At 42.3% G+C, this 26,906-nt stretch overlaps 1 protein-coding gene across 3 annotated transcripts; it reads right to left on the bottom strand.

Moving 5' to 3' along the window:
• Positions 1-646: 646 nt before the first annotated feature.
• Positions 647-25,071, bottom strand: RBBP7 (RB binding protein 7, chromatin remodeling factor). Of its 3 annotated transcripts, none has more exons than XM_004435162.3 (12): positions 24,792-25,071; positions 23,814-23,958; positions 19,452-19,597; positions 15,262-15,435; positions 14,099-14,214; positions 8,696-8,856; positions 8,094-8,220; positions 7,897-7,974; positions 7,204-7,280; positions 4,656-4,713; positions 1,918-2,028; positions 647-1,121 (listed from the first exon to the last, which is right to left on the bottom strand). In XM_004435162.3, exons 1-12 carry the CDS (start codon positions 24,805-24,807, stop codon positions 1,053-1,055), a joined length of 1,278 nt encoding a protein of 425 aa, XP_004435219.1. In that variant the 5' UTR covers positions 24,808-25,071; the 3' UTR covers positions 647-1,052. The 3 variants fall into 3 exon arrangements, with proteins under 3 accessions (XP_004435219.1, XP_014646614.2, XP_087283889.1); XM_014791128.2 differs by lacking the exon at positions 24,792-25,071 and adding an exon at positions 24,243-24,405; XM_087427763.1 differs by lacking the exon at positions 24,792-25,071 and adding an exon at positions 24,243-24,405 and having other exon boundaries at positions 15,262-15,408.
• Positions 25,072-26,906: the final 1,835 nt, after the last annotated feature.

Below are 26,906 nucleotides of genomic sequence, written 5' to 3'. Positions count from 1 at the left end.
CCAAGGACTGTGGATTTCTCCAGTCTTGGCTGCTCTTAGCACATTCCAGGGTGCACCTAGCTGAGGAGCAGGAAAATAGGATATATAGGTATGTATATATACACAGAGGCACATAGGGAGTATCTTTCTTTCTTGATGATGAACAGCAAGTACTGAAGCACATATAATCAAATGTAAGGGGTCAGCAAACTTTCTCTAAGTCAGGTAAGAGTATTTTACGCTTAGTGGACCACATAAGGTCTTTGAGGTTTTTTTCTTTTCCTAAACCTTTTGAAAGTAAATGTGAAAACTATTCCTAGCTGGCAGGCCCTACAAAAGAGGTTGAGGGACCAACCTGCAGGCCTGTTTGTCCCCTTTGCTGACCTACCATGTAAGCAAACAAGCTTTCATTCTTTTGCAGGGAGAAATCTAGTGTTTATTTAAAAGTGCCCAAGTTAAGGCACAAATAGGATGTGGGTCAAATGACATTAAGTTAAGGTAGTTCTAGATTTACGAATCTCCCAATCACGTAACACAGACACCTAACTTCGCCCCATCTTTGGATTGAGATACTGTCATGTACCCTAGAAAAAAGTTCTCAACATATGTACATAACAGCTTCCTCACGAGAAAGGGACATATGCACACACACACACCCCTACCAAGGTTCTAAAAGAATAAAACAAAATTTATTTTAAAACTTTATTTCTGCAAAGCCAATCAAGAAGTGTTGGAGGGAAAAAGTGTAAAAGTTATTCTTGCATATTTGGGAACAGCAAGCACTTAGTTTGAGAAAACAAGGACTTAAAACAGTTGAATCAAAGGCAGTACCCCGCTACTTGTATTTTAAAACAACAGTGATGTTCTTTCTTAAGCAACATTTCCTTTCTTCCCTAAAAGCTACAATATGATACAGTACGCAATAGCTCACTTGAAAGTGCTAGAATCAAAGATAGAGAACGCCATATGCCCTCCAACTTCTACTCCCTACTATACACTGCCTTTGTGGCGCTTGATGAACCAAGCGTTCATGTAGCAGTACATTCAACAGAAATATGTCTCGTACTGTGGGTTTAAGATCCTTGCCCCTCCAGTTCCGATGCTGTGACATCTGACTCTTCATCATTGTAAATATTTTCAGCCTGGAGATAACAACCAAATAAATTCATAGGTAAAACTCCCCATGGTTTTTACAAGATTATCTAAAAATAGCATTTAATAATTCTGCCTATCCAGATTTTAGGATTCACTGGTCAGTGTGTTTCAGTGTTAGAAATTATATGTGGACACAGTTAAGTTTCCTTTTTGTGTTTTTCCCCCAAAGATTTTAATGAGGAAAAGGCAGGCCAGTGTTCTCAAAAATTATCTGCCAGTGTATAATTCCACATATATACCTAGCTGCCCATGCACTACTTATTTCAATTACTGGTCATAAAAGGTGTTTCTCCAAAGCATTTCAAACATCATTTAGAGGGAGCGACAGCTCTGAAGTTTATGAAAGGGCTGGTTAACAACTCAACGCCTGAGAAATACCAAGTACTTAGTGCTCATCGTCAGAGAACTCAGTTTCACATGAACGCACTGGCACTTTCCCCCGGATCCTTCATGCCTATAACACAGCAAACGCTGGACACAGAGCAGAGATGCCAAGAGCCCAGGTGATGAAGAGAGCAACAATCATGACAATAGGAGCATGTGCCGTTGTCTACATCTGTGTATATAGACACGTACAGAGATTTCTCCCAACCCGACAGGTGCATACTGAACTAAAGACTGTTGTTAAAATGGAAAAAGGTCTGTTAAGATTGTTTCCTTTCTATAAATATTTGGTATAATATGCAGAACCTAAATATTTGAAATATTTCTATTACACCATATCATCAGTAAATCTCTCCTTTACAAGATAGTCATTCAGGAAAAATTCGTATTTTAGCTCACCATTTGCCATATCTGCATGATGTTGTCCTCAGACACGGAGCAAATGACCCAAGGCTCATTGGGGTTCCAACTAAAATCTGATATCTTGGCAGTATGTCCTCCATGAATAAACTGTTAATAAGAACAAAAAAAGCCTTGCTTTCCTATCATGTTAAAAGTTTTTAGAGCATCAGTCTTGCAACTAGGGGTCACTGTCCCTTGGTTTGGAGGGAGGGCGGTACAGGCTTAGTAACGTGCCCCTCCACCACTCTTTTGCAAATTTCCAAGCCCTCAGAAAAGGTGACAGAATAGTACAATGAACGCCTGGATACCCTCCACCTCGATTCCCCACTCAGTCTTGTTACCATGTGCTTTCTCTTACCCAGACACACACCTGCTCAGCAGACAGGACACCTCACCCCTAAGTATCTCGGCCTGCATCACCTAAGAATAGACATTTTCCTACACGACCACAATGCCATTTCCATACCTAACACAATTAACATTAATTCTGCCTTGTTATCAAATATATAGTTCGGTACAAACATTTAAGGTAATAGATTTCCAGAATGTCTAATATTATATACTCTTTCCTAAACCTGACCCACCTGAGGAGTCTCTTGGTTCTTCTGCAGCCCCCCTGTCACAGTTCCCCTTCTCCCCCTTACTAAAAGGCAGGCATACCTCTCCGCCATCCTCAATCTCTCCAAGGCTCACTGGCCCCAAGTGGAAGAAAAATCCCCGGGGCTCCAAAAGCATAGCTCCTGACAGTCCCCTCTTGAGGGCTAAACGGAGGGCTTTGCTTAGAAATGCTGAAGGGGGCAGAGTCTTGCTTCCTGCAAGAGACCACCTCATGGGAAGGCACTGGGCCTTATTTATCTTACAATTAAGATTCAGAAGAAACAATTCTCAAAAGGACAATATGAATACGTTGTTCTGAACTGAGAAGTCACACTTCCTGACAGGAAGTCTGATTTGACTCTAGTTTGACAGAGGTCTCTGTTGTGCCAACTAGGTTACATGCAAGGTAACTATTTTACTTCATAATTTTATCAGTTTAAAAATGAGATGGGATAAAACAGCTCTTCAAAATAGTCTTTCAGGGGACATAAGTGAAAATATTTTAAGACCACTGGCCTTGAATATATACAGGAGTCATCAAGATATTGTTATATTAAAATTATAGTTAGTATACAGTTTACCACACTTAAATGTCCCTTGATTTCAAGCTTTCTTGTGAAAAGAGCAAGATCCTAGTGGATTTTCTCAAGGACCATGAAACTGTTACAGAGCCATAATATATGAAGTAATACACTCTCCTCTCCCTGTGATGTCAAAAAATAGCTGGAAACCTTGAAAACATTGTGCTAAGTCCAAGAATCAGTTACAAAAGACCACATATTATATGATTCCATTTATATGAAAAATTTCCAGAATAGGCAAATCTAGAGAGACAGAAAGTAGATTAGTAGTTGCCAGGGGCTGGGGAAAGGAGAAGATTGGAGAGTGATAGCTCAAGGGTACGAAGTTTCTTTTTGAGGGGACAAAAATGTTCCAAAATTTGTGATGGTCGTACAACTCTATGAATATGCTAAAAACCACTGAACTGTATACTTTAAATAGGTGAAATGTATAGTATGTGAGTAATATCTCAATAAAGGTGTTACCAATGTAAAAAAATAAGTAAAAATAGCTGGACAAAAACAGCTGGTAGCAATACCTTAGCTAGAAATACTTAAACTATGAGGCCCTGCATCATAAAACAGACTTTTCAGATTAAGTCACCATTCAGATGCTGTCATCTGTCTAGGGTAGCAGTTTACTGAGAAATACTCTTCCTTAAGCAGCAGTGGGATTAACACTGAACATGCTGGTACGTCCAAGTCTCACCACACCACTCTGCCACTGTGTGCAGTGCTGCTGGGCACACAACACACTGGACAAGGAGTACGGGGGTCTCAGATGCCCACACAATGTGGGACTGAGCGGGCATCTTCCGTGTGTAGGGGTCACCCTCAAGGGCCTTCTTTACCTTTCAAAAGTGGTGGGCAAAGAACAAATGTACAAAAAATTAATTCTGGCCTAAGAGCTAAATACACTTTACAGAGGAACGAGTGCTTATCTGCCAAATGACAGGTGGAGACAAACGTTGAATTCAGAGTGAGGACAAAGAACCACTGCTATGTCTGGCAATGCTTCATCGTGTACACTGAAGGACTCAGAAAGATGGGAAGGATGAGGACAGACAGGACAGACACCACCATGTAACCCTTTAAGGGGCTGAGGAGCAGCTGAGATGACTCAATTAGGAGTGAGCGGGAAATGGTGGGCTCTGTTGGCATCAACAAGAGAAGCAGCATTCATTTTCTGGGCAGGGAACTTAAAAATCAGGTCATTAAATTTTTTCTATACTGTAGCAAGTGTTAAGTCTTGCTAATTGAATATCAATACCTGCTCCCCCCCAAAAAAAAAACCCTCACAGATATTACAATTGAGTATCAGTGAGAAATGACTATATACTATTTTCCAGGAGCTCAAATTCTTTCCAGTGAAACATTCATAAAAACCTACTGGGCCCAATTTACTATTTTCAATAAATGTTAAAACCTAATCACAATAACCTCCAAGGCCTCCTATTTGAAATCATCTTTAAGACCTAGAATTTGAAGTTCTGACTCATTTTCCAGATACATGGATCAATGACCAACAGTCCAATCTGCATATGACATTTCATCATGCATAAGAAAGCCAATATATACCAGGAGTTCTGGAGGCCCATCTTCCGCATCTTCTGCTGATTGTTCTTCTCCAATTTTGCTATTAACAAAGAACATAAAGCTTTCATCATTGAAATTCTTGTAGCATGAATGTCTGCAAAACCAGTATCAGCCCAGAAAGCGCATCTTAAAACACACAGGCACATTCTAAAAACAACTTTTCTATACTGCTATCAATTAGAGTTTTTATATTCTTTGGTGGGAGGGTAGGATGTTTACTTTCTGGAAATCGGTAAGAGCTGTTCATAACTAAAGCTGCAGAACAGAAATTGTTAATACTAAATATTAACTTAAAATTCATTCAATATTTTAACTATGGTGTTTACTGCATTAGAATTAAAAGATGAAATGTATATAAAATACCTACAGAAGAAGTGATGCCCAGCCCCTCCCACTTCCCTCTAATCCAAGCTTTTTTCATTCCAGGAGATACTATTACACGTCAGTATCATAGATACGTCAACAAAACAACTATGGAATGTATACGCAAGGAAAGGTTAAGTTTTATTTTTTTCTTCTCTTAAAAATTTCATTTTTTGGGGGCCGGCCCCGTGGCTTAGCGGTTAAGTGCACGCGCTCCGCTACTGGCGGCCCGGGTTCGGATCCCGGCTGCGCACCGACGCACCGCTTCTCCGGCCATGCTGAGGCCGCGTCCCACATACAGCAACTAGAAGGATGTGCAACTATGACATACAACTATCTACCCGGGCTTTGGGGGAAAAAAGGAGGAGGACTGGCAATAGATGTTAGCTCAGATCCGGTCTTCCTCTGCAAAAAGAGGAGGATTGGCATGGATGTTAGCTCAGGGCTGATCTTCCTCTCACACACACACAAAAAATTCACTTTTTGGAATTTGCCATCAATCCCAACAGTGAAATCACTCTGAAGTTACCCACCAATATCAGCCCTATCTGCACCCTAGCCCAAAGGCAGACTCTGCTAGTAATAACTGCTAAAAAACAGCCAAAATACACCACTTTCCAAGTGACACTTTTTTTCCCCCCATAAAACTAATCCAACACACCAAACACGTGGGACTGCTAGACAATTATGTTTCTCCTCCCTGTCAGGAGTACACCAACTTGCCAACACCGACCATTTTAATCCATAATGTCATCTAGTGTAGTTTTAATAGTACCAAGTCACATTAAGTAGTAGATAATAACAACAACAAACAAACACATAGAGACAGAGATTGGATTGGTGGTTACCAGAGGGGAAGCGGGGAGGGAAGAGGGGGAAAGGGATAATTAGGCACGGTGATGGATTATAATTAGTATTTGGGTGGTGAACATGAGATGATGTAATCTATGCAGAAATAGAAGTATAATGATGTACACCTGAAATTTATACAATGTTATAAACCCATGTTACCACAATAAACAAAAAGTTAAAAAAAAATTCTACAATGCCTACAAGTTTATTATTGGCACCTGTAGGGACAATTCAGTTGCCAGGGCATCAGACTTTCAAACCTTGCTGCAAAACTTCATACGACCACTAGATAGTTTTGTTTTAGGTTTCTAATTTTACTACTAAAATTGTTTTCAAATAAAATAGAAGAATATACTCAAACGTCTGCTTTAAAGATTCTCTATATTTTCAAGCATCTATCATGGCCAGAGTTTGTTCTATAAGAACAGAGAACATTAGATATTTCGAAGTTTTAAAATGCAAGCATTTTATTCTGCAGTGTCTCTATTCCATACCCTGAAGGATGGGTCTACTGTCTCTGTAATTAAGGCAGCCTTGGTTCTAATATACTAAAATCTCAGTCCACTTCAAAGCAATACACTTAATAAAGATAGGAAATAAGTGTTTTTTTGGTAACTTGATTTAAACTTAACATCTTATGGAGAAGTATATAACTGAACAACTTTATTAATGGCTCTAAAGGCTCAGATAAAACAAACTACAGGAGAAGAAAAAGTACAGGAGTCTCAAATTCTTAAAATGGCAACTCTGAGAAGTCAAGGACATTTAAGAATTGGAAGAAACTCTTTATACAGTGAGCGCCAGAAGAACACAAGCTCTCTGACAGCATGGGCTGTGCTCACTCCATTCCAAGTGAATCCCCAGCACTTATACAACCTACAGCAGGAGCTCCTGCCTGCGGAATGAATCCAGGAAAGCACAGAAGAGCAAACTGTAGAAAAACTCTGGGAAGACTAATCCTACAGTTGTATGTGAGATCCAATGAGACATGAACAGCTAACACCTTTACCCCTTTCTATAGCAAGAGTGTTTTCAATATACTCATTTGGATGTTAAAACACATACACCCACCCCCCCAAACTTCTTGCCTGAATCTCAATAGAAAAACAAAACTCACATCATATAATTTTACAGTCCATTTGCTGATTCACTTCTATTTCAAAGAACAAAGATCTTTCAGAAAGGTACTTAAAAGTTACTTTAACATTAAACTTATTAAACCGGGGTTAGCAAATTGTTCTTCTAGTTTATGAATTATTACATAATCTGCCAGATGAACATATTTATGCAGTTTCTTGTCAACAGATTGAGTTACCTTAAATCCCACACATTCAGGCGGCGATCAGTACCACTTGAAGCCAGAATAGTTTCGTTATGTGGAGACCAGTGGACCTAGCAAGACATATTTGAAAAGGTAAACAATCACCCGTTCCTAGGCTTATGGATATTGTTCTCATCCTTGATAGTTCCCTGTCTCATGTTCTGTATCCTCTCCTTGGCCTACAGCCCTCATCCTCCTTGTCTTATCCTTTCAAGGGCTCTTAAATGGCCTGTCTTCCCAGCCTGGCCCCAGGAGGGTCGCACACTCCCCAATACAGGGGAACCCATACTAGGGGGCCCAATAAACTTATTCAGCCCCATAACCATCCCAGAAACTTTTAAATTTTTCAGTGACGTATATCTTAACCTATGCAAATCTCTATTTTAAACCATATACGAGACATTTTTTCCCTCGAGGACCCACTGCGCTTGGCACACCTTCACTGAAGAGTCCTTGGGATCTCTTTAAACAGATCTTGTTCTGCAAGGCTTTTTTCTACTTCTGAACTAATAGTCTCTCAAAAAGCTCCAAGTTATTTCCCACTGTTAACTTATACAACAGAAGAGGAGCTTTTTAAAAAGACAATGTCCATGCCCACTACATAAAAGAAAAAAAAATTTTTTTAATTTCCCCCTACCAAAAAGTTACTAAAATTGGACACAGGGACACCAGAAAACTGTGACGTACCTGGAAAATTTCATCTTTATGAGATTCGAAGGTATGGAGTTTTAATTTTAAATTACGCAGATCCCATAAAGCTACAGTCTGAAGAAACAAATGAAAAGGAATTCATTTCTGCACTTTATCATAAGAATTTTAAAATATCTGATTACAGTACAAAGCAGCTGCATTTGTAAACACCAAATACGCAAAAATGTAGAAACCTTATCTGCAGAGCCAGTTGCAAGAATGAACTCGCTGTAGGGATTGAATGACAGGCAATTGACCTCTGCGGTGTGCGCATCCACCAGGTGGCTTGGCTTGGAGGTGGTATTGGACCTGGTGTCCCATCTAAAACACAAAGGTACAGGCACACAAGGCGGCCACTTGACCCTCCCTCCACTTCTCACGTGCTCACCCTCATTTCCACGTCAGCACCAAAAGGGTGACTGAATGCAGCTGTGGGGCCACACCCTGATGTAATCATTCTCCTCCCTCATCTTCAACGAAGTCCCCCAATCCCAATTTTGATATTTACCACTACACCAACCATGTTTCTTCATGTTTACATAAGTGTTTTCTTTTTTAAATAAAAAATTGTGTTCATTCATATAGCACAGTAACTTATATGTGAAAAGGCCATTACATATGTGCAGTTTATGTTAATTATACCTCACTAAAGCTGTTTTTTTCCTTTTTTTTTTGTTTAAGGCCAAAACATAACTTAAAAAAAAAAAAAAAAGAAATCAAACCACAGACCACCACAATCACTGATGGTCCTTCAGGACACCCATATAACAAGACCCCACTGAACTTTCCACCTTACATCATAAGTTTCTGATCATCAGCGACAGATCCAAACAATGACTCGTGCAGCAGGTGCCAGGCCACATCCTCTACAACAGCCGAGTGGCCAGTAAAGATTGCTTTAGCATCCACAATTTTGCCTTCCTTTGGTCCTGCATTTATATCCCACAGACAGACAGTCTAAAGAAGGAAAAAACAAACAAAATCCATAAGAGATTGAATTTAAATGCTAATATCTTATTTAAAACACTTTCATTAAAAACAAAACTATAAACAAAACAATTTAACTATATAAAAGTTAGAAATAAACATGAGGGAGAGGAAATACAAACAAAAGCGAAGCTTCATAAACAGAAGAGTATAGTATTGGTGTAGCTTCTATGATCTGAGATGTGGAGGGCAAGGAAAACACACTGTAATGGGGGCAAGGGGAGACCAAGCATGGTGGCAGGCAAGGGATACTCAGGTTAGAATTTCTACCTAAATACATTCATTCAAGTATCTAAAATTCGTCTAGATTACACAACACAACACTAAGAGCCCAGTGTTCAGTCTCTACCAAACAGAAATGCACATCCTAAAAATTCACGCTGGGTTGGGAGACTGGGGATTAAAACTACAACGTGCCTCTTAAAAAGCAAAAGCCTCTGCAAATGAAACCAGGATCAAAATGAATAGACAACCCACCAGATAGGAGAAAATATCTGCGAATCATATATCCGACAAGGGGTTAATCTCCATAATATATAAAGAACTCCCACAACTGAACAACAAAAAAACAAACAACCCGATCAAAAAATGGGCAGAGAATATGAACACATACTTTCCCAAGGAAGATATACAGATGGCCAATAGGCACATGAAAAGATGTTCAACATCACTAATCATCAGGGAAATGCAAATCAAAACCACACTAAGATGTCACCTTACACCCATTAGAATGGCTATAATCACCAAGACAAAATACAACAAATGTTGGAGAGGTTGTGGAGAAATGGGAACCCTAATTCACTGCTGGTGGGAATGCAAACTGGTGCAGCCTCTATGGAAAACAGTACGGAGATTCCTCAAAAAATTAAAAATAGAAATACCCTATGATCCAGCTATCCCACTACTGGGTATCTATCCAACGAACCTGAAATCAACAATCCAAAGAGGGTTATGCACCCCTATGTTCATTACAGCATTATTCACTATAGCCAAGAAGTGTCCCTCAACTGATGATTGGATAAAGAAGATATGTATATATATACAATGGAATACTACTCAGCCATAAAAAAGACAAAATTGTCTCATTTGCAACAACATGGATGGACCTGGAGGGTATTATGTTAAGTGAAATAAGCCAGGGAGAGAAAGACAAACACCGCATGATTTCACTCATATGTGGAAGATAAACCAACACACGGACAGAGAGAACTGTATGGTGGTTACCAGGTGCAAGGGGGTTGGGGGGTGGGCGCGAGGGGTGAAGGGGCGCATTTATATGGTGACTGACAATAATGTAAAACCAAAATTTCACAATGTTATAAACTATTAAGACATCGATAAAAATTAAAATTAAAAAAAAAAAAAAGCAACAGCCTTTGGACAAGCCTCTCACTTCTCAGTAGAAACTCGTAGACATCAGGAAGTACGACAGGTGAATGACCCAGAAACCCTCCTAGGCTACTTTGAGAGGCCAAAGGTTGGGGCCTGCAGACAGACCCCCACAATGTGCTCCTCAAAACATCAGCAGAGCCCAAGGAGAGGCCATGGGGCCTTCCCCAGGCCTCAAATACCACAGATCAGCAGGCTCTGGGAGCTGAGTCTTCTCTTGACATCCCATCACAAAAAAAGTTAAGAAGAAAGTCTTAAGTTTTTATGAAAAAAAAAATCACAAGCTACAGGGCAATGATTCTCATCCACTGGTTTAAAGTAACAGGTAATTCCATTAAGGTATATTCACACTAATTCCACTGACACTGGTATGGGCTTCATCTCTTTTTAAATCGCTTTCTTATCTGGACGGTTTTCTGTAACAAAGTTAACTTCCCAGTAACAAAAAATAATTTTACATAACACATGTGCCCTTAGTCTCTGTTGATACTTAAACAGATGCACAATTTACATGCACTGAAGAGAAAGGAACGTGTGGAGCTCTTGCCACCCTCCCCTGCTCCTCACCTCAGAAGGATCCTGGGAAGATTAGTAAGATGCTCAGCACATGCGGAGCCCTATGGAAACGTCAGCTATTATTATGACTAGCAACTCCCAGCCCGGTGTCTTCAAAAAGTACTAGTAATTAAGTTACTGAGTACAACCCATCCTCCCTGTTTGGGAGACTCTCCACATCTACCTTGAGGAAAATGGAGGAAAGCTTCCTTTCAGAAAATTAAAGCAGACCCTTGCTTCCCAGCCTCCCTTGCAGTGGGGCTGTAGAAACTGACCCAGGTTCCATCAGTCCAAGCAGAACTTTGAATTGTAAACAGGAACAGGGGACAATCTGTTCTAATGGGGGGGGAGGGCCAGTAACATCCACTTTCCAGGGGTGACAAGAGTGACGTCCTCAACTGGCCTGATCTGGGCCGTGGATCTGACCTCTTCCTCTCTTTTCCAGGCCATTTTTGAGCTATCACAGCAATCCTGTCAGCTACCCTACACCCAATGCCCTTCCGATAAATTCCTTTTCTGTTTAAATTACCCAGAGTTGGTTTTGATTACTTGCAACAGAAGAACCTTAATTGGGCCAATTATCTACTTTCAGTATTTCAAAAAGCTTAACAGAAATTGCAATCGACAGAAATATCAAGAAGTCTGCAACATGACAGGCCCTATTCTAAGCACGGGGATATACTAAGGAAGAAGGCAAAGAACCTGCTCTCATGAAGCCGACATAAAATGCTGGCCAAGTTACACGAGCTTTCAAAAGCTCCCAAAGTCAACTCGCAGCTTCTGGTTGGAGTCACACCAAACACTTTCTGCTTACGGTATGGGATCCACAAAAGAAGATAGGGAGCTGTTAGTGACAAGAATGCTACACACACTGATCGACAATAAATTACAACAAGATCACTTTGCATTTCCATGGTACTTTTAATGGTCAGAGTACTTTATATTAAGGAGGCCAAGGCAACTCAATAGGGAAAGATGAGTCTTTTAGACAATGGTGCGAGGAAAACTGAACGTCCACATGCAGAGGATGAAGTTGGACCCCTACCTCACACCATATACAAAAATTAACTCAAAATGGGGGCCAGCCTGGTGGCACAAGCAGTTAAGTGCGCACGCTCCGCTGCGGCGGCCTGGGGTTCGCCAGTTCAGATCCCAGACGCGCACCGACGCACCACTTGTCAAGCCATGCTGTGGCGGCATCCCATATAAAGTGGAGGAAGATGGGCATGGATGTTAGCCCAGAGCCAGTCTTCCTCAGCAAAAAAAAGAGGAGGATTGGCAGACGTTAGCTCAGGGCCGATCTTCCTCACACACACACACAAAAAAAACCCAAAATGGATCAAAGATCCAAATGTAAGAGTTCAAACTATAAAATTCTTAGAAAACATAGGTGTAAACCTTTGTGATGCTGGATTATGTAATGGCTTCTTAGATATGATACCAAAAGCACAAGTGACAAAATAAAAAAATATATAAATTGGAGTCAAAATTAAAAACTTTTGTTCTTCAGAGAACATCATCAAAAACTCAAAGAACAGGGGCCTGCCCCATGGCATAGCGGTTAAGTGTGCATGCTCCGATGCTGGCGGCCCAGGTTTGGATCCCAGGCATGCACCGATGCACCACATGTCAGGCCATGCTGTGGCAACATCCCCCATAAAGTGGAGGAAGATGGGCATGGATGTTAGCTCAGAGCCGGTCTTCCTCAGCAAAAAGAGGAGGATTAGCATGGATGTTAGCTCAGGGCTGATCTTCCTCACCAAAAAAAAAAAAAAAACTCACAGAATAGGAGAAAACTTTTTGAAATCATATATATGATAAAGGACTTGTATCTAGAATATATAAAAAACATAACTCAATAATAAAATTAAAAAATGGACAAAAGATTTCAATACATATTTTTCCAAAGAAGATATACAAATGGCCAATAAGCACATGAAAAGATGCTCAACATCATTAGTCATCAGGGAAGTATCAATCAAAACCACAATAAGATACCAGTTCACACCCACTAGGATGGCTATAATAAAAAAGACAGGGGATGGCCCAGTGGCATAGTGGTTAAGTTTGTGCCCTCCGCTTCAGCGGCCCAGGGTTCACAGGTTTGGATCCTGGGCACGGACCTATGCACTGCTTATCAAGCCATGCTGTGGCAGGCATCCCACATATAAAATAGAGGAAGATGGGCACAGATGTTAGCCCAGGGCCAATCTTGCTCAGCAAAAAGAGGAAGATTGGCAACAGATGTTAGCTCAGGGCTAATCTTCCTCACCAAAAAAAAAAAAAGACAATCACAAGTGTTGGTGAGGACATGGAGAAATTGGAACCCTGGTACATTGCTGGTGGAAATGTGAAGCGGTACAGCTCCTTTGGAAAACAGTTGGGCAGTTCTTCAAAAAGTTAAACATAGAGTTATCATATGACCCACTAATTCCACTCCTAGGTAATTACCCAAGAGAAATGAAGACATATATCCACACAAAAACTTGTACAAAAATGTTCACAGCAACATCATTCAAAACAGCCCCAAAATGGAAACAACCCAAATGTCCATCAACTGATAAGAGTCAATTGTGTTATATCCATATAATGGAATATTATTCAGCCATAAAAAGGAATGAAGTACTGACATATGCTTCAACATGGATGAACCTTAAAAACATTATAAGTGAAAGAAGCCAGAGAGAAAAAGCCACATATTATATGATTCCATTTATATCAAATATCAAGAATAGACAAATCTATAGAAATATAAAGTCATGGTTGCCAGGAGCTGGGGGCAGGGAGGGAGTGGGGAGTAACTGCTTAATGAGTAATGGAATTTCTTTTTGTGACACTTGATGAAAATGTTTTAGAATTAGATAGTGGTGATGGTTGCACATCTTTGTGAATATACTAAAACTCATTGAATTGTACACTTAAACAACGAAAAATAAACTAAAGTGTAATTTATATTAATCAGGCCTCATAAACACTTTATCGAGTTTCCACCATAGAGGTCTGCTTTTAAATAATGGACCACCATTATTTTTACCCACATTCCCTCCATTCTAAGGCCACTTCAAAAGAGCTCTGTGGAATCCCAAGGCTCCAAAAAGGTCATTAAATAACCACTGCTCTAAATCCTGTGAAAATGTTATCACAATAATCAGCAGTATTATCTTAGAAAATCTTTCATCTAATATAGTGTTTCTTCAAGGCAGAACTGTCCATGACACTGTCTTTAACTCTCAGTACATGAGTAGATTAGGAAGAATAGGTTTCTCACATGGTCATCGGATGCACTGAGGAGATGTCCACTCAAATTAGAATTCCAGGAAAGACCATAGCCTTCCTTTTGGTGGCCTCTTAGCCTGAGATCAGGATTACATTCTCCACTTGGGTCTAAAAGAAAATACATTAATTACTAAATGATTATCTGTATATCAGAACTGGTAAGAGGAAATTCTCATTCCTGAGTGAGCCATAACATTTATTATAATGCTTGGAAAAGCACTGCACACCAACAAGGACTTGGTCTGAGCCACAGCCACCTTCAAAAGGTATTCTCTGTGCTTCATTTCAAATACTCAATGCAAATCAGGTCTCATGACCATAAAATGACTGGTTGCTTTGCAAAACCTAGTACTAGCTCTAACACAAAAGACTGAAAACTACAGCTATCCCACAAATTTGTGTGGTGACAACCCACCCCACCCCCGGGTCAATTTTTCAAAATATTTTTGTGAGGAAAGAGTTAACAGAGCAGATCTGGTTGTTCAGTCCCTGCATGTCTCCAGAGTAGCCTGCAATCATGACCGACCCTTAGCCAACCCCTGGGCATATGACCCTCACAAAATTCTTCATGTCACTGACTGATGAAGTTGTGTATGCCCAGAGCAGTGGGGCATGCTGTAGCAGCTTGTCAAGACTTGTAGGATTGTTTAGCAAGATTCATGATGTATCTAGCTTCACTGTTGGGGTCCTGAGTTTCCTGCACCATGGCTAGTCATAGGGCAGGATATGCCTAAGTAATCAGACCTCCATAAAAATCCCCAGACCCTGAGACTCAAACGGGCTTCCCTGGGCAGAGACATTTAGCACGTGCCCCTGGGGTTTGCTACGAGAGAAAGAATGCACATTCTATGTGGCCCCAGTGGGGAAGGAATCAGAAGCTTGTGCCTGACCTCCCTGGACTCTGCCTGACATCTATCTTTTTCCTCCTGCTTTTTCTCTGCATCCTTTGCTGTAATAAATCTTCACCAGGAGTATAGTCTGTTGTGAGGTCCTTCTGTTAAATCACTGAACTTGAGGTTGGTTACGGCACACTCAAAGCAATTTTTAAACCTTTAAAAATTATAGAGTATACTATAGTTTGAATGACCTCAAAGTAATTATCATTTTGAATTAAGAAAAATGGTCAAGCAATGGCCTGACTTTATTACTACATACCTGGCTTAGCAGGGTGCTTTGTATAATCAAAAACCAGCACGTCAGAGGATGGTGTTTTTGTAGCAATGATGTGAGGATTCTGTGGCATGTAACGAGCTCGGTTTACTTCTCCTTCGTGGTTAATTTTAATTTCACATTCAATTTTTCCTGTTACAGAACCAAAGCCACCAAATTCTAATGTGAGAAGAAAGAAATAAACACATACACTTACGATTAAAATTCACAAGTCACTTAGTTTAATCAACCCAACAGACTTGAACCTGACAGAATACAACACAAATGACCAGAGAGAACACAAAAATATAGGTTCACTTGCCACTTGGAATTTATTTATTCTCAAAGCTCATTTGCATTGGAAAATATTGGTCTCACCCTCAGGGTATGAACACTCCTTGAATCTCAAGTCAGAAACATCCTCAAATTGGAAATCCATGCTAACTCCCACCCAACCCCAATCACACAAACATTGGTTCCACCAGCATACTTGGTTCAACTGCTAGTGGAGTGCAAAGCTACAACGAGGGGCTAACCTCTCTATCTGCTGTGTGAATAAGAATACAGTGTTAAACAGTTATTAAAAAGGCCTTGGAAAAGTAACAAAGCCACATAAAAAGTATAACTACTGAGAACCAGCAAGATGATAGCAGAAACAATACAAGTAGAGAACATCCAAGCAGATAAGAGCAGACAAAAACATCTTTGAACATTTCATAGATAAAAACTTGAATTAGTTGCTGACACTTGAGTTCAGAGGCTTCACATTATAACTGTGTTATTTTTTCTTGACCTATATTGCTGCTTCTTTGCACGTTCCTTTTTAGCTCACTCTGTGTCTCAGGTCAGGGAACAGTAACTCCAATGCCTAATGGAGCCAGGCAGGTAACAAGTAAAACAGACTGGCTGGGGCCTGGCGAAAACACACGGAAAGCAGTAAACCACTGCTCAGTTTCTGCCAGCTCCTGCTGTGTGGGAATGCTTAATGAACACTGGCTCCCATGGCTTACTATCAGCATTCAGCCATTCTTCCCTATGGCAAACACAGCTTACTATTTCTGTTTCGCTGAAAAATCATATGCCACTCCACACAACTACTCTCACACAACCACATGCAATCACTCCTTTCCCTCCCCTTCGTGTCAGTGGAAGAAATGTGCCTCAGCCTTTCTAAGACCACCCCTCCTGATCCCCTCACCTCCTCCCTCCTGAGACCCTGCTCCAAACCTGCCCCCACTTTATTTTCAACCTCTCACCCCCATGGACTCCAAGAGTTCTTTCTAACTCTTCTGCTACCAAGATACTCAATTTTCCCCATTTCTTTAGTTAAAACAAACTGAACAGCTATCCTTTTTAAAAAACTGGGATTCCAGGTAAGATTTACTTTGAATATAGGGCTTTGTTTTCTCAAACTCAAAAGAAAAAGGTTGCACCGGCCCCGTGGCTTAGTGGTTAAGTGCTCGCGCTCCGCTACTGGCGGCCCAGGTTTGGATCCTGGGCGCGCACCGACACACCGCTTCTCCGGCCATGCTGAGGCCGTGTCCCACATACAGCAACTAGAAGGATGTGCAACCATGACATACAACTATCTACTGGGGCTTTGGGGGAAAAAAAGGAGGAGGATTGGCAATAGATGTTAGCTCAGAGCCAGTCTTCCTCAGCAAAAAGAGGAGGATTAGCATGGATGTTAGCTCAGGGCTGATCTTCCTCACAAAAAAAAAAAAAAAAAGAAAGAAAAAGTTTGAAAAACCACTATCTCAATGACAACAGTAGCCATTAAAAATACCATAACTGGGGCTGGCCCCATGGCGTAGTGGTTAAGTGCACGTGCTCCGCTGCTGGTGGCCAGGGTTCGGATCCCGGGCATGCACCGATGCACCGCTTGTCAGCTCATGTTGTGGCTGCATCCCATATAAAGTGGAGGAAGACAGGCACAGATGTTAGCCCAGGGCCAGTCTTCCTCGGCAAAAAGAGGAGGATTGGCATGGATGTTAGCTCAGGGCTGATCTTCCTCAAAAAAAAAAAAAAAAAACCATAACTGAGAATAAAAAAAGGTGTTAACTGTGAATTATTTCAGTCACTTGTTAGAATGTGACACACTGGACAAGTGACTTTAATAACTTCATATATCCATATATTATGCACAGAGACTAATGCTTAAGCTGGAAGTCCAGTAAGTACATACTTCAGGACTAAAAGCCATTAAAAAGTTTCTGATTACAACAATATTTTCAGAAATAATACATAAGGTTGTAGGGGAATGGACGGTGAATTATGGGAGCAGTACACTGAGTAAATCATTTTGGAAAATAGTTTTATATTTATTTTAAGTTGACAATGAATATACCATACAACTCAGCAATTCCATTCCACTAAATATTCTCCCACATGTGTACAAGGAGACATGGCACAGATGTGCACTGAAGTATTGCTCATAACAGCCAAAACACCACATAGGTAAAATTCAACTGCCCCTTGGTAGAAGAATGGACAAACTCAGGTTTAATCATAATGGAATACTTTACAGCAATTAAAAGAATGACAGACATCTACATGGTATACAAACACATAAACAATACTGAATGGAAAAAGCAAGCTGCTAAACATCATTAATGTATATTCATTACTTATGAGTAATAAAAATACAAACAGTTGAAAATGGCACACTAATTTCAGGACAGTGACGAATTCTGGAAAGGCAGGAAGGAATGGGTGGTGGGACTTCAGCTATAACGTAATATTTTATTTTCAATAAGAAAAAAACCTAAAGCAAATACTGGAAAATGTTAAAATCTATTAAACCATTTGGGGCAGTGTGGAAAGCACTAACCCAGCAGGTCTGGTTGCTTAGCCCTCACAGCTCTGAGCGACACTGGGACCATGACTGACCCCTGGCCAACTCCTAGGAACACAGACCTCAGAATGTTCTTTATGCCACTGATGGATTAATGATTTTGTGGCATACACCAGGAGCAACAGACCATGCTGTACCAGTTCGTCAGGGTTGCTTTGCACAAATATCAAGATTGACAATATACACCTGGTTTCATTATTGGGGTCCTGAGTTTCAGTTGTCATGGCTGGCTGCCAGCAGGATGTGCCTCTGAAACCAGCCTCCGACGAAAGCCTCAGACCTTGACACTCAAATGGGTTTCCCTGGACAGAGATATTCTGCACATGTCCCTGTCGTTGGCTGCCAGAGAGAAAGCACACCCTGTGCAGCCTTGGATGAGACTCATGGCAGCCCTCTCAGCATATCTTCTTCCTGCTGCTTTTGTTCTGTACTATTTATTGTTAACAAACTTTAGCCTTGAGCATAATTTGCTATCGAGTCTTGTGAGTCCTCCTAGCAAAATCACCAAACTTGAGTGGTTGTGAGCGTGAGAATACCAAAACAGAGGAATGTATATTCGGGGCGGGGGGGGGGGCGCTCAACAGCTTCCATAAAAATCCCACTATTAACTGATTAACTGTTTGGTATATGTGCCTCCTTGGCTTTTTTCTATGCATACACCAACACATTATTACTTTTACCAAACTGGGTACTATAATCACACATACTAGTTAATTTATCTTGGACACCTTTCCATACCACTGCATACATATTTATCCTATTTTGTGTGCGTGTGTATAAAAATTTCAGATTTATCTCATTCTTAGTAATTGCTGCACAGTATTTCAAACATACTATAATGTGTTTAACCAACTTCCTATGAACTAACATCTGGGTTGCTAGGTTGATCCTAATTTTTCAATCCTACAAATAATGCTATTGTGAAATCCTTATGGCACATGTGGGTGAGTGGTTCTAGGATAAAGTCCCAGAAGTTAAATTGCTGGGCCAAAACATATTAGCATAAAGTTTTAGGGTTTTTTTTTTGCTGAAGAAGATTCACCCTGAGCTAACATCTGTTGCCAATCTTCCTCTTTTTTTGCTTGAGGAAGACTAGCCCTGAGCTAACAACCATGCCATCTTCTTCCATCTTGTATGTGGGTTGCTGCCACAGCACGGCTTGATGAGTGGTATAGGTCTGCACCTGGGATCTGAACCCGCGAACCTGGGCCACCGAAGTGGAGCACACCGAACTTAACCACCAGGCCACAGGGCCAGCCCCGAGCATAAAGTTTTAAAAACATATAATTAGAAAGAGGCATACTCCCTTAAACATCAATAGTGGAATATATGGTATACCTACCACCCTTCTCACTGTCACAGTGGGAAGCATCAAACTGAGCATCATCATTCGGAATATGGACACGAGCAACCACGAGATGATTCTGCTCATCAGATGTGTGAGTCCCCAGCACTAGCCAATGAAGGGCATAATCCTTTCCTTCTGGTCTGTTTAGGAAAGAAAATAAGTCACACTAATCCTACAAGAAATCAGTAGCTAACAAATTCAATCTATCACCAATCCCCGTGCTTATAAATCATGACTTTTCACCTAAAAAATATCTTCTATTTTAATGTTAGATGTTTCCAATTTCCCAATAAGAGTCAACAAGGTAGAATGGAAAGAATAAAATGCTGAGTTAGAAAAACTGGGTTTAACTCCTGGCTCAAACTATAATTAGCCACATGCAGTTCCTTAAATCACAACTTTCCTGTGTGCCTCAGTTTCTTCAACTAAAAAATAGGCTATGAATGAAAATGGCATGACGTGAAAATCCCTTATGTTTATGGTGCTTAAAGTTTATCAAATGGGCATTCTCAATTTTACGGGGGTGGGGGGAGGGAGGCTTTGTTACCTTGTTCTGTGGAAACTCACTTTGAGGCTGAAGAACCTGCTGATGCCTCTTGGCATCCTGGTCCAAGCAGTGATTTTGCATCTTGATCTATTAACAATACTTCTTCATTCGTATTAGCTAGAATATCAATTTTCACCTGTGCTCCATGGTCCCACCTCAATGAGGAGGGCTAAGAAGTAGGGCTCTGAACCCCAACACCAGACAAGTTAGGCTATTTATCTGTTTCTAAATTTCAGCTGTACAAAGGATTCAGTGCTTTTAAAAAAAAAAGTTTGGGGGTTACTTCCACGCATGTAATTTACTAATAACCAAAAAAGATACAAGATGAAATTTTACCAAGACTTGGCTTAAGGTAAAAAAGAACAATAAACACACAAACAATCCCCAAAACAGAATAAGGCAGCCATGGCTAAGCAATACCAGCTTGTTTGAAAAAAGACATGGGTCTTATTCAATGTATGTTCAGTGGCCAAGAATATAATGTAGCTATCAAAAAAGGTAATTAATTCCATCTTAGATGAACTTGTATGGGGAGAGGAGAGGTAATGTGCATGAGCACTTGCCCACTTTTAACTGGAAAAATCACAAAGAAAATTAGGCTCTAGGCAATGTACTTCAGGAGGACTTAGACAAAATGAAGCCTTTTCCAGGAATAGTGGCTCAAAATGAAAGAGAACTTAAACATATCTCATGAGAACCATTTGAAAAGAAATAGGAATGCTTGAGAAAAAGGAGGCACCACAGAGCAATGTTAGGGCTGACATAAAAGGAAGTGACTTGCTTTTTACGGGATTAAGCAGAAAAACTGAGACCAACAGGTAAAAGTCACAGGTCAACACGTCAATTCATCACAGGACCTTTCTATGAGCATGGTCCCAAGACGGACTGGAGGATCAGAAAAATTCCTCTTGATTCTAAAATTCAATTATTCTGGTTTCCCATGACTTGATCATCATATAAGGATTTTTCTTTATACTACAAATCCTTTCATCTCCATCATTTAAAATACAAGCCTATTTTCCTGAACCAATCACTATTTCACTATTTCCCTCCAATACTGGATGCACCTAAGGCTGCAGAAGCACTTATGATAAGACCTTGTCCATTTTCAGCACCAGAATCTTTTGACCATTTTGACTCCGCCGCTAAGAAATTCACCCAACAATCACAGATTATCACAAGGCTATTCTCAGCAGCACTGTCTGAAGCAGCAAAAGACTAAAAACAACCTAAATATCCATCAATAGGGAACTGGTGACATAAATTATAGTATATCCATAAATAAAATTCTATGGAGCCCTTGAAACAAATGAATATATCTAAGCATGCTGACAGGAAAAAGTCTCCAATATAAACTCCTAATTAAAAAGTCAAGCGAGCACCTTGCTACCAGAAAAAAAAGATGGAAGGAAGATATATGTATGTACTTCTTCATGCCTGCAGGATGGATAAGAAATTGCAAACAATGACTGACTCTGCTCTGGGTAAGGGAACTATGAGAATAGGGGCTGTGGAAGGGGGACTTATTTTTCAATCTATGCACTTTTGTACCATCTGAATTTGAATGATTACAAAGCTTTTTAGGTAGAAAATAAGTTAGTCTCAATATGTTTAAGAAATTATTTAATAAGAGATATGAAACCATGATCTACCAGTTTTGAAAAACAATCTCTTAGAGAGATCTAAATTTTTAAAAGCCAAATCAATTATTTGGACGATTACCTAACTCAATTTAAGGACAACAGCTCAGAAAGCGCAAGTAATCATTTGGAAACATGTTTTATGTAGGCAGAAGGCCTTATGAGGTTGAGTAGGGTCTAGTTCCTCAAAGAGCCAGGCAGTAAGAGTAGCCAACATTTCTACTGTTCTGTGTAGTGACAAAACACAAATTACAGGGCCTTCATCCCCCAAAGAGAACCCTGCAAAGCACCCCACAGCCATCTTCAACAACCAAGAATGCAGGCTGGCTGGCATTTTCTTGCATTCCCAGAGCCACTGCACGTCGCACAACCAGATCCCACTTCTTCATACGCAAAGAACACCATGGAATACATAATTTAGTTAAAGTATTTTCTGTTAAATTTCTAAGCGTTAACATAAAAGCAATATCTGGGCTGAGAACATATAGCTCTATTATCTTTAAAATCTTTATGCAAAACACATTATAGGTAACATTTTAAAAAGACTTCAGTAAGCAGCTTTCATTGAAATCCAAATGGAGAAACATAGTTATTCCATCCTATCTAACAAATTATTTCTGAACAAAAGGGGTGTAAAAATCAGCATCAGTCACCACTTACTGTGTACTTACTCTGCGCCAGCACTTTCACATGCACGATCTTATTTAATTCCCTCAAATGCAGGCAGTCAGTACCATCAGCACCTCAATTTACATACCAGACAACTCCGTCTGATAGAGACTGACCAGCTTGCTCGAATTCACAAAGCTACTAAGAAGCAAGGGGCAGAATTCAAACTCAGGTCTCTAACCTTAAAGCCCCCGCTCTTTTCTACTGTTACAGTAGATCAAAAACATCCAAGAGAATGTAAATTAAGTTGTTAAAGTTTTAAATCTGCTTAACAGGAAAACACAAAGAGTAAAATGCACAAGATGCTCTAAACCAGAACCTGGATAGCCTTAAGTATTTGATGCTCAAAACTGTTTTATCAATGCTTAGACCTCTCCATTATTTAGTTCTTGGCTACTCTTCCCACATCTGTGTATTTATGTTGAGATTTTTGGGAACCCCAAGGGAAGCCCCTATCTGTATGGAAGTCAATGACGGCATATGGAGAATGTGGCTGTTATATGAGTAATTTTATATAAACTAACTCTTATTTTTGTAACATCGTAAAATCCCCTTTCTAGATTAGAGTTTGATTAATCTTCATTAAATTATATGCTCACAATACCCAAATTTAATACACTTGTAAAGTACATAGCCAAACTCCTACTAGAAAAAGTGCAAGTATATAAGAAAGGTAACCTAGTGCAGGGGATACCTCAACTCTGGGGCCACCCGGTTTGGGTTCAAAAACCTGATCTACCACTTACCAGCTGTGTAATCTTGGACATGTTACTTAACATCTCAGCCCCAATGTCCACATCAGTAAAACAAGGATGATAAAAAGTAATCATAGTGCTGTTGTATTAAACCCAATAACAGCATGTAGAACTTTTCAGGTGTGCCAGGCCCCGTTCTAAGTGCTCAAATGTTAGCAATTACTACCAGAGACGTTTTAGAAATAGCTGAAAAGAACACTCGTATGAAGACCAACAGCAATCTCAAACTGTATTTCATACTATAAGCCAATAACAACACCTTTTCTTTGGTGAGCTGTTGCTAAATTCTTTTCCCCTTTGCCAATTAAAACATACTCATCTTGGGGGCTGGTTACATGGGTTCATGGCTACATAGTTCACCGTAAAAATTCATCAAGCCATAGACTTATGATTTGTGCACTTTTCTGTACATATGCTATTTTTCAATAAAATTTTAAAGAAATCCATTAGTCTGAAGCCCAAAGAGACGCTGCTCTATATTTAAACCCAAGAAATGTCAAACATATCCAGCGCTTCCTACAAATACAATTAACCTCACAGCAGATTCTTTCTCCCCTTTTAACGCCACACTTATGTCAGAAATCACCCCATAAACCCCTTAAATTTTGAAAATAAAAATCACCTGCCACCTCATCCAAGGGCTAAATTGATTACATTTTTCTGTTCTATGTATAAAATGCCAAAATTAGGAAATTCAGGACAAGAATTAAATTCGTGCAAAATAAAAGTTGCCAGACACCCTTACTTAGTCACTTCAGGAAGCCACTGAACGGTAAGACTCGGCCACTGCAGAGCATGTGTCATAACCAGGTCATACAGAAACGGTGTATTCTTCTTCCAGATTTTATATTCTTCATTGATGACACGCTCCTCCACAGTATCTTCAAACACTGAAATTTGGAGAAAGCCCATACGATTAAGCGGCTGAGAGAGATCAAAATCAGAATCGATACACAGATACTGGAGGTCACCTCGAGACGGCCACACCTAATCTACTCTTTGCCTATAACCTCTAATTTGGACGCGAACAACTGCTCTTCCAGAATGTGGAGAGAATATTAACACCAGAAAGCTTATTTTTTGCAGTTTGAGATCAATACCGCCTGCGTATTCAGAACGGAGTAATTAATTACACGGACATGGAAACTGTCTTGCTGGTTACGGCTGTTCGCACCTGTTCTAAGATGACGACCCGTATGTAGAGGAGCTCCACGACCCGCCCCGGGAGACGAATCCACGTGTAGCAAAACCCCATCGGCCCGCTCCCTCCATCCCCCACCAGGAGAGGCCTCCGCTCCCACGAAGCCCGTGTCGGCAGCCATAGGCCGGCGGGTTCCAGAATCCCCCGGACAAGGGCCGCGACCCCGAGGCGGTCGACGCGCGCGCGTGGAAGAAGCCGCCGTGCCCGCTTTCCGGCGGCGGAGACCGCCTCCACCCGGGACCGAGGGCGCGGGAGGGAGCGCCGCCGCCGGGAGGGAGGGTCCGAGGGGAGAGAGGGAAGGGGGCCCACCCCGCGGCCCCGCGCCCGGCTCCGGAAGTGCTCAGAGCCCTCAGCGCCGCGGCCCCGTCCCGCGTAGGCCCTCGAGGCGCGCGCCCAGCCTCGCGCCCGGCCCCGCCCCCTGCTCCTCACGCCAATTCGCGCCTTTCGCCGGCGCGTGCCGCGGCCTCGCGCGCCCGCCGCCCCCCGCGGCCCCGGCGTGCGCCGCCCCGCAGGGCCTCTTACTCTCTTTACTCGCCATCTTGCGTCGGGTCGTTCGCCCCTCGCCGCCGCCTCAGACTCCCCTCGCTAGCCAAGAGCAGCCCAACCGCAGGCGCTCCTGCCTTTCCCAGGCGCGTCACACACTTCTAGCTCTCGAAGCGTGAGCTCCGGCTCACAGCCTGGGTGCTCCCCAGACGCCGCGTCCTTCTCTCCTGCCTCCTCCCCGCTCGCGGGTACCGAGGTCTGAGGCGCTCTTCTCTCTCTCTCTCCAAACTTGGAACGAGACTTTTCAACCCGCGCCTCTCAGCCCGCCCAGGCAGCTGAGCGCAGGCGCATCCGCCCTGGGAAAAGCGAGAGGCGGTGGAGAGGCGGGCCTGGGAGCCAACGGCTTCATCGCCTCGACCAATGACGTGCGGCAAGCAGGTTTCACGCGGCGTTCGGAGGCGGGCTTCTGGGGGTGCGCAGGGCGTTCCGCGGCAGGAAGTTGGCGAGGCGCAGGCGCGAGGGCTCGCCCGGCGCTCCCAGGGCCGGCCGCGGGGGCGGATGGGGGTGCGCTGGGGGTGGGGCGAATGGAGGCGCGGCGTGCGGGCTGCACGGGGGCTGCGAGCCTCGCGGAGGCGAGCCCGGGGGCCGTGGGGCGTGGCTGCTTGCAGCGGCCGTGGCGGTGGGGGTGGGAGGGGGGCAGGGAGGCTGCCTCCGCTTAGCCAAGCAAAATCTCAGAGCCAGAAAGGAAAATGGTTTCTAGTCTCGAGAGATTACTGTGCCCGCAAAGTCTCCCCAATAATCACGAGCATGCAATTCTGTGCACCTTGAAAGGTCTTCCACCAGCCGACTGGCCTTTCGTGGGGCTCGGTCGAGCCGAGGTGGGGTTTGTCGGAGGCAAAGGGGACTTTTTGCAGAGGCCGCGGGCGTTTTCTGACTGCAGAAGCCGCCGGGCCTCCCTGTTAGGCTAAACCTGCGGCCTGTGCTGGCACAGGCCGCCAACGGCCCGAAGCTCTTTTGAATTACGTTTTCGTTTGTTCACAAATTTGGGTCCTTAAAAATGATGATTTGTGGCCTCGCGTACTGCAGAGGATTTTGTCCCTACACTGGCGTTCTTGTTTCCGTCCCAGCCCAAGACCCTGCTGAGTCATTCTTGTCACCTGCGGGGGTCCCAGGGCAACCGCACCCCAAGCTGGTGAGGCTGGGAAGAGTTGGGCTGAGCTGACCCGGGGCCGGCTTGCCCGAGCCCTGCTCTGTCCTGGAATTTGGTAGCCCCTGGGGAGTGCGTGGGGGTGGGGAGAAAGCGGGCTGCAAGGCTAAACGGGAACGAAAATGAGGGCCAGGAGCAGAGGGGACAGGGTAGGAGGGGGCGGCAGAGGTGCCTACATGCAAAGGGAACCTCTGTCTACATCCAGACTGCAAGAAAGGCTCCCCCTGCAAAAGCACCACCGGAACACTTGCTGCCTTGATATTTTCCAAGTGCCTTCATGCAAGTGACCATGGTGATTCTCAAACGAAATCGTGCAGCTGCTGCCGTGATGCCCACGTTTCTGATCGGGAAACAAACCCAGACGTTACTCTAGTCGGTGGCAGAACCACTCGTATTACCTTATATAGAAATTTACTGTCTGGTGCTTCTGGTTTCCGATACGATGCGATTCATTATTACAACGCTCTCCCTTTATGTCAGGCCCAGGAATCTTGTTAGTGACTAAAGCTGGGGAGGGGGCGGCTGGAGAGGGAAGAGGGTTGCAAGGGTGTTTAAACAATACAGCCCTCATGTTCTAGAACGCTGGTGGGCAAATGTTTTCTCTAAAAGGGGCCAGAGAGTAAATATTTTAGGTTTAGGGGGCAACTATTCAACTCTGCCGCGTTATAGAGAGAAAGCAGCCCTAGACGATATGGTTGATCATGGCTGTATTCCAATAAAACTTGATATACACTGAAATTTGGACTTCATAAAATTTTCACGTGTCACAAAATACTCTTTGGATTTTTTTCAACCGCTTGAAAATGGAAAAATCATTCTTAGCTCGTGGGCCATACGAAAACAGGCGGTGGGTTAGATTTAGCGGAGGACTGTAGTTTGCCCATCTTGTTCTAGAGTAATTGTCTTACAGCTCTGCTTCAGTGGGAACCTCCTCATGTGCACAGCAA

The sequence above is a fragment of the Ceratotherium simum genome, chromosome X (assembly GCF_057802395.1).
Source record: "Ceratotherium simum simum isolate JZ-2026a chromosome X, ASM5780239v1, whole genome shotgun sequence".
NCBI classification, from domain to species: domain Eukaryota; kingdom Metazoa; phylum Chordata; class Mammalia; order Perissodactyla; family Rhinocerotidae; genus Ceratotherium; species Ceratotherium simum.
The sequence above is the reverse complement of the archived record's forward strand: the minus strand, read 5'-3'. Positions and strand labels throughout refer to the sequence as shown.

Coding starts and splice junctions, on each gene's coding strand:
- RBBP7 (XM_014791128.2), bottom strand. CDS start 24,390: ATGGCTGCCGACACGGGCTTCGTGGGAGCGGAGGCCTCTCCTGGTGGG. Junction 15,436..19,451: donor CTGTGACAGTGAGAAGGGTG/GTAGGTATACCA, acceptor TTCTCACATTAG/AATTTGGTGGCTTTGGTTCT. Junction 2,029..4,655: donor ATGGGCCTCCAGAACTCCTG/GTATATATTGGC, acceptor TCTTATTAACAG/TTTATTCATGGAGGACATAC.